The 8,084-nt window shown below is 56.8% G+C and overlaps 1 protein-coding gene across 2 annotated transcripts; it reads right to left on the bottom strand.

The window, feature by feature from the left end:
• Positions 1-2,983: 2,983 nt before the first annotated feature.
• On the bottom strand, positions 2,984-7,112 carry KCNA2 (potassium voltage-gated channel subfamily A member 2). 2 transcript variants are annotated; one of them, XM_045292115.1, is made up of 3 exons: positions 7,012-7,112; positions 6,161-6,427; positions 2,984-5,723 (listed from the first exon to the last, which is right to left on the bottom strand). In XM_045292115.1, the coding sequence occupies exon 3, from the start codon at positions 5,558-5,560 to the stop codon at positions 4,061-4,063; it is 1,500 nt and encodes a 499-aa protein (XP_045148050.1). In that variant the 5' UTR covers positions 5,561-5,723; positions 6,161-6,427; positions 7,012-7,112; the 3' UTR covers positions 2,984-4,060. The 2 variants fall into 2 exon arrangements, with proteins under 2 accessions (XP_045148050.1, XP_004699254.1); XM_004699197.3 differs by lacking the exon at positions 7,012-7,112 and having other exon boundaries at positions 6,161-6,532.
• Positions 7,113-8,084: the final 972 nt, after the last annotated feature.

The raw sequence follows: 8,084 nt of genomic DNA, 5'->3' as shown, positions 1-8,084 counted from the left end.
ATGTCCTTCATCATGCGTTTCTGCAGCTGAACAGGTTTGCGTTCCCTTAAGCACAGCAATTGGACAGGAGGCAGGGCATCCAGGCGGAGCCTTCCCCCTCCACCCCCTCCGGCAAGGAGGCAGAGCATGCCTGGAACTGAACCCCCACCGAGATCCATGGAGGACCAATCCCACCAGAGCAAGGGCTCCAAGCAAGGGAAGGCAGCTGGTTCTAACAGACTAGTCCATATACAATGGGGGTCTGGGGGATGCAAGTGGTTTGCACTCAGAAAGAACCCAAAGGCTGACAGTTCAAACCCACTCAGCAGCTCTGCAGAAGAGAGGCTGCGTGAGCATTTTGTGGGGGGGCGGGTTTGGTAAGAAAAGCCTATGGGGCGGTGCTACTCAGGAACACATGGGGTCGCCCTGAGCTGGGAGCTGACTGGTTGGCAGCCCCCAGCAACAGTCTGTCTATACAGCGCTCTGACCTGGTCCTCAGCAAAGCCAGGGAGCTGGAGGAACATGACGGGCTGGGGACATAAAGTGCCGGTGGCATCTTCACTCTGGTTCTGGGCCTGGGATCTCGGGTTCCTTGGGCCACCATTGCTTTTCAGAGAATGGGACACACGCAGAGGACTTTGGGTGCAGGAGTAGGGGCGCTGTATGCAGACTTGCCCGGAGGTGTAGTTCATGGAAAGTCTCTGTCACTGGGGTTCAGTGGGAGGAAAGTGAGTAGGTAGAAACCCCATGAGAATCCCTTTGGTAATCAGACCTGCTTGATGGGTGGCCTCTCTTTCTGCACGAAGCCTCAGGGGCTACTGCTCAGGACGGAGCTCTGGGGGCGAGAGGGAGAAGAGACTCCTTGAAGGCGACTGAGGGGGCTGACACAGACCAGGGAAGGGGACTCACTTTGATCTTTTGTCTATGCCCGGTCATCTATAGCTCTGGGCAAGGCAGTGCCTGACGACACTGGATGCATTTCACACATGTGGTGTGCTTACGTTCTTGGGCATGTGTGCTGTGCTTTGTGGGTCTAGCTGGAGCCTGTGCGTGGTGTGTGGTCATTGAGTTTGTATGCATTGTGGGTGCAGAAAACAAATGGCCAAGTGTCCTTTACGTAGGTTTGTAGGCAGAGCCATTGTAGCCACAGTTGTTGCCTTTTTTTTTTTAATGTATTTTGCGTCTGTGCTACTGGTTGTGCGATTGTATGTAGCATGTGCAGGTCTTGTGTCCAGTATGAGTAGGTACATTGTATGCCCATGCATATTTTGTAATGAGTATTATCATTGATCATCTGTGCATGCCCTTTGCACTAGTTCGCATGGATGCTGCGTGTTTTACACTTGTCCTTGAGTGGCAACACCACATCTATTTTTGAGTGGAAGGACATGTGTGTGGTGCGTGTGTGTGCCAGTGTGGGTGTGCACATCTGGCTGTCCCGGGGAAGGGCACTGCGAGGGAACACCTTCTCTCTGACCTAGGTGCAAGCTTTACTTCCTGTATCCCCAGTCCTTCCTGTCCCCTGCCCCTGGGGAATTCAGCACCGCCTCCCATGGAGGAGAGGAAGAGAAGCGCAGAGGCTTTGTGTTGGGCGCAGGAAGTCCTGCAGAGACCTGGGGATGTGAGGACCAAGAACTAATGAGCACCCTGGGCCTAGCACCCTGAGCTGATACCCAAGACAACTGTAGGTCCTAAGCAGCAAGCAGCGAGGCCAAGGCTGGAGCCACCACCGGACTGCTCAGTTACCCCAACACACCGAGTTTGGAGCATTTGAGTCTCCGCTGTTGAAAGGTCAAGAAACCTCCAGTGTGGCGAGGCCAAACCCTCCTTGAGGTCAACCCATGCCAGGGCTGCCTTGAGGCTGCACAAAGCGCTAGCTGTCTTCCGTCTATGCCAGGGGTGACGGCAAAGCTGTAGCCATCCTTGGGATCCGTTCAGGCTGCCAGTTGAATGAGGGGGAGAGATGGAGTCTGGCCATCAACATGGTGCCTTTGGATCTTCTAGAGAGGACCCCCACCCCCCCACCCCTTTCTCTTGCTCCTGGAACAAAGATCTTTCCAGAGAGAGAAGGCACCACTTAAAAGTCCAGACCAGTAGGATTTGTTCCTGGGGAGTCATCCTCCCTGAGGTCCTTGGTTTCAAAGCAAAGGATGCACTCTGCTCCTGAGGGAAAGGTGACTGGGGCAGAGTGGAGGGATGATGAGAACCAGACAGCATGGAGGCAGATGAGAATGGAGACGATTCACATGGCGGAGTGTAGCTGGCGGCTCAGTGGGTCTGGCCCAGGACAGCTGGTGCCGTGAGCACCAGAGGGCCCTTATGCACTCAGTAAGACAAGCTTCAGCCACGGGAAACTGAAGCTGCAGCACATGGAGGGCAGAAAGACAATTCTAACATCTAAGAATTCATGAAGACCGGAGTCTCTGAGGCAATGGCAGCAAACCCAGGCTCAGTGGGGGGACCAATAAGACAAAATAACCCATTAGGCCTCTTAGCCAACCAACCACCAAACAGTGGATTTGCTCCTAAACCTGAACTCCAGAAAATGAATATATGTATATGTGTTTATATATATAGTATGTATGTACATATATGTATGCATACATATATATACATGCATACACTGTAGTGCACATAGTGAAACACATGCATAAATTGCCCTGTATCAAAAATATTGCATAAGCTTATACAAGGTTCAAATGCAATTATTCCTATAGCTAGCCTGGCAGAGGAACACGGGGAAGAGATACTCAGTATATATTTATATACATTGGATCCAGACACCTGCCTGTCCTCCGGACCCACTGCCCTGGTAGCGCTGTATAGTCCTGCTGATGACTAGGTGAATTCCGAAGGTGCAATCACGTGAGGTGTTTAGATGCCAAGGTTCCTGCTCCCGCTCTCCTGGTTTTCCCTGTGCTCCCTCCCATTCAGAGGAACAGGGATGGGGTGTGCTAGAGGGTCGGGCATTTTGGTTCCCCACCCCAAATTGTCGATACATATATCTATATATATTTCCCTGATTGACAGCTTTTGCCCTCCAATGGGGGGAAAAGGAGAAAAAAAGAAAAGAAAATCCTAGTTCAAAGTCATTCCAAGACGATTAATACTCTAAGTCTGAATACTGTGTAGGCTCCTAAGAAAATAGGTTATCTCCTGTGTTGTACATAGTGAGATTCATGCAACAAACATCCATGCAGCTTGATTGCATCACTGGTAGATTCCACTGCAGTGTCAGTGCGGCCCAGGCCATGGCACTAGGACGGCAGGCGGCTGCAAACCCCAGTGCCATGAAAGAATCAGCCATGGGTTTGTTTTTGTTTTTGTTGTGACCCTGAAGCCTGAAAAACAATGGGGGTGAAATCTAAAGCCGCCAGCTCCCTAGGTGTGCCAGTGTCTCCCTGTGGGTCTCAGGAAACTTGACAACTCCTGATTGGTCGTCTGCACTGTCGCTCCTCCGGGCTTCCCTCACACTGACACTGCAGAGAAAAAGCCGAATGCAGCATTTCCCATTACGAAACACAAGCCTCCGGAGCATCGGCTTGGCAACTGCAATTCACACACCCCAGCCTGCGACACAGACACTCATTCCAACACACAGGACTGTGTGTTCTTTTCAACGCAAAAAAAGAGGGAGGGGGGGATGACCTTTTGAATCATTACTAGAGCCTGAAAGGAAAACCATGATAATGTCTCCCCTCCCCCCAGCCCCTTCCCCTCCTCTGTGAAGAGGGCTTGCGCTCAGAATGGGAGGTGGAGGACACTTCATGCGGGAGGACAGGGGGCACTGATGAAGTGGGTCGCCTCGCTGGCATGGGGTAGCCAGCGTTCCCCGTGCCTTCCTGAAGCCTCACGCCACGGGTGACTGCGGTCTTTGGAAACCCACTAGCCGGTGATGAAGACTTGCGTGAAAGCCAAGGATAGGTATTCGGTGTCCTAAAGCAAAAGTCCTAAGAGCGAAAGCCACTTGTACGACTATTGCTCTCCATGCAGAACCAGAGCCACACTGTGAGGCGCACGGGGCTCCGGTGCGATGTCTGCATCCCTTCCGCTGGGCTGTGAGGATGTGAGCGGGTTTCCGTCAGACGTCCGTTAACATTTTGGTAATATTCACATAGTTTGTGTTAGCCAAAGTGCAGTTGGCTGCTTTCAAGCTCTCTTCTCTAAAGTCCTCGTTACTGTTGTTCACGCCCTCTTGGATCTCCATGTAGTCAGACTTACTAATGGTAGAGGCACTTCTGCTTTTCTTGAGGTCAGGGGAGGATGGGATCTTTGGGCAGCTGGTCACTTGCAAGTACTGGGCCTGCTCCTCTCCCTCTGTCTCCCGGTGGTAGAAGTAGTTGAAGTTGGACACAATGACGGGGACCGGTAAGGCAATGGTCAACACACCTGCAATCGCACACAGGGAGCCCACGATCTTCCCCCCAATGGTAGTTGGAACCATGTCTCCATAGCCTACAGTTGTCATGGAGACGACTGCCCACCAGAAGGCATCCGGGATGCTGGGGAACTGGGACTCTCGCTCATCGGCCTCTGCAAAATAAACTGCACTCGAGAAAAGGATGACCCCGATGAAGAGGAAGAAGATCAGGAGGCCCAGCTCTCGCATGCTGGCTTTGAGGGTCTGACCGAGAATCTGGAGACCTTTGGAGTGTCTGGACAACTTGAAAATCCTAAAGACTCTTACCAAGCGGATGACACGGAGGATGGCCAGTGACATGGCCTGCTGGCCCTGCTGGGCATCCTCCGGCTTCTCGGCCAGCTCCGTCCCCAGGGTGATGAAGTACGGGATGATGGCCACAATGTCAATGATGTTCATGATGTTGGTGAAGAAGCCAGCCTTGCTGGGACAGGCAAAGAACCGCACCAAGAACTCAAAGGAGAACCAGATGATGCAGAGGGTCTCCACGATGAAGAACGGGTCGGTGAAGGAAGTGGACTGCTGGTACCCGATGGTGCTGTTGGAGTAGGTGTGGAAGGTCATGCCCCCCCCATGCAGGTCTTCGTTTTCATCGCGGAATATCGGCAGCGTTTCAAGGCAGAAGCTGACGATGGAGATCAAGATCACCATGACGGACACGATGGCGATAATCCTGGCGGGCCCCGAGCTCTCGGGGTATTCAAAGAGGAGCCACACCTGTCTCTGAAACTCGTTCTCAGGCAGTGGGCGCTCTTCCTCCTTGATGTAGCCTTCATCTTCCCGGAACATCTCCATCGCTTCCTCCCCCAGCTCATAGAACCGGATCTCTTCAGAGAATATGTCCAAGGGCACATTTACAGGACGCCTCAACCGGCCCCCGGACTGGTAGTAGTACAAGATGGCATCGAAACTTGGGCGGTTCCGGTCAAAAAAGTACTCGTTTCGGAGGGGGTCAAAGTACCTCATCCGCTTCTTGGGGTCCCCTAAGAGGGTCTCTGGAAACTGGGCTAAAGTCTTGAGCTGCGTCTCAAAGCGCAGCCCCGAGATGTTGATGACCACTCTCTCACAGCATTCGTGGTCTGCTTCCGGGTCATAGGAGTCCTGCGGGTGCCCGGGGAGGGCGGCAGCCTCGTCTGCTGGGTCTCCGGTGGCCACTGTCATAATTGGGTCTGAGAGAATCGCCTCTCGCTACACCTTCCAGCTGCCTGGTGGCGGGGTGCTCAGGGTGCTGCTAAGGGCCCCGGCCAGCACAGTAGCATTGGCCTGGGCTCCTGCTGGAGAACCCCGAAGGCTCCCTGAGAGCTGGACAGACAGCCTCGCCGGGCTGAAAGACAGAGGACATAAGACCACTCAACACGGGCAGCATGGCCTGGCTTGCTGCTCCGGGTCTACCTTCTCTCAGAAACATTACCGCTAAGGTCACCACACACATTCGACTTTCACATGGAAGGTGCCCGGAGATCTGAGGGGAGCAGGTGACAATCTCTCGGGGAAGCTTTGAAGGTCCTGCCCTGGGGGAGGGGAGGGGGGCCATGGCTGGCCCAGGTTCTTCTGCATCAGGCGGACTCATGGAGCATAACTCCAGTATGAGAAGGCTGGAAGGAGGCCCGTCTCCCAGAACGGAATTACTATCTGGCAAATAACTACTCCCTGGGAAGTATTCCTGGGGGAGGGAGGGAGGAATCTTGAGCCTGGGTCTCTCTCCTTGCCCCTACCCTAGTGATTCGACATGTGGCTGCGACGAAAGCAGGACTGATTTACCTGAAGAGGCAGGTCTCCGAAGCTCTCCTTCTTGCCAAGCAGAGCAGATGAGGAGGAATCCTAGATACACATGCCGGCGGCTCCACTCCTCTTGTCTCGTCTTTTCACCCAAGCGAGCTAGAAATAATGGTGAGTCATTCTGGGCAGGAGGGCAGGCTCCAGGTCCTGGAGGTGAGCTCCAGGACTGGGTTGGGCTGGAGGAGCAGTGGGGTGCCTGGTCAGGGGCACGCAGGACTCCTCACACGGCCGAGCTCGGGTCTGGAGCCCCTGGAAGGAAGAAGGCAAGATGCAGAGCTCAGCAAAAGCGGGACTCCTCCAGGCTGTCCTCAGGAGATGTGACGTTGCCTGGAAAAAACTGCAGCGAGGTGGAACCGGGGCTCGCAGACAGCGGGTGCCAAGATTAAGGAGGCTTCTGGCAGCTTCTCTCGCTGGAGGTGGCTGACACGCTCCCATGGGCCCCTTCCGTGCCGGCGCCGCACCTGAGAAACGCCCTAAGCCTCTAGCCTTCTCAAGGCAACTTCTCCTTGCAAGCTCCTGGGGCTCTTCCCCTCCAGGGGCCTCCTGCGCTGAGCCCTCGCCCCCTGCTGCCAGCAGGGGGGATTCCGGCCCCTCCACCCCCATCCCCTCCGCCCCTCATCACCAGGCCAGAACACGATGTCTCCCAAAGAGAGGGCACACTGCAGCCACACTACAAGCTCTGACCTCTGCTGGGTCCCAGGAAAAGTCATTCCCGACCCCACCTTCAGAGGCCAACTAGGGAGACCCCCCCTCCCTACCCCGACCCCCCTACATACATACATCACACACAGCAAGGTGGTCTCTGTCCTGGCTGACAGGGGCCCTGGACTTACGCTCCCCTGGGAATTCCTGAACCGCAAGCCTCCCTCCAAACCTGGAGGCATTGGAGCTGGGTGGGGCGCTGGACCACCGACTTCCCCGGGAGAGAAAATCCCTCCTGTCTCGGCAGCAGGGAGCTCAGAACCAACGTCAGAACCAACGCTCAGCCCGGTCGGTTGCGAGGCCGGTTGGCAGCAGCCCGAGGGGGAGCCTGGAGCAAGCCGGCTTCCGGGCTGGCCTCCTGCCGGCCCAATCCTGCCGGCCCCGGGGCGGGGAGGGGTCTGGGCCCTCTCCCCATGGCCGCTTGGGCCGGGATTCCGCCAGGCACCCGGCCCCGACGCGCTCTCCGCTCCCGGCAGCCTCACCCTCCGCGGGCTGCAGTGGCGAGCGGCCTTAACTCCCTCCTGCCCGGCCTTAACCCCCTCCTGCCCGGCCGGCTCCCGCAGCACGGCGGGCCCTGGCGCAGCCCAGCTGTGGGGCTCCGGGCTCGAGCCCAGGACCTCCGAGGCTCCATCTACATCCGGAAACCGAGGAGGCTGAACTCGGATGCGGGTGGAGGGGCTTGAACTGCCGCCCCTCACTCCACCCCCCACTCCCCATCTCAGCTTCCTCCTCCCTGGGCGCCGGCGCTCCCTGGCAGCCCCCGCCCCGGGAGGGGGAAAAAGCCTTCTCCCCACACCCCCGGCGGAGAAGCGGGCTGGACTCAGTGGCAGAGAGCGGAATGCAGCCTGCGCGTCCCCAGTGACCGAGTGCTACCAACCAGCGCGGTGGCCCAGACCCGGTGCTGCAGGCGGCTGCACTTCCCTCCCCTTCGCCGCCGGCTCCTCGGCGCCCCTCCTCCCGGCGCCACGCACACCCCGAGGGTCGCCCAGCCCGCGCCGGGCACTGGTCTTCTGCAGAGAAGATGAGAGAGCGCCCCCCGCCCCGCCCCCATCATCAGCCCGGCCCGGGCATCTGCGGGCCAGACAGCCGTGGGGGGCACAGGCTGGCCGGTTCCAAGCCCTCCGCCCGCAGGCTGCTCCGCAGCCCCTCTCGATGCGCACCTTATTGGGCAGGGGAGCGGCACGCCCGGACCCCGATTTACCCT

The sequence above is a fragment of the Echinops telfairi genome, unplaced genomic scaffold (genome assembly GCF_000313985.2).
Source record: "Echinops telfairi isolate 266 unplaced genomic scaffold, ASM31398v2 ScPeMD7_443;HRSCAF=831, whole genome shotgun sequence".
NCBI lineage: Eukaryota > Metazoa > Chordata > Mammalia > Afrosoricida > Tenrecidae > Echinops > Echinops telfairi.
Note: the sequence above shows the minus strand (reverse complement) of the source record. Positions and strands in the feature narration are given on the sequence as shown.

Coding starts and splice junctions, on each gene's coding strand:
- KCNA2 (XM_045292115.1), bottom strand. CDS start 5,560: ATGACAGTGGCCACCGGAGACCCAGCAGACGAGGCTGCCGCCCTCCCC.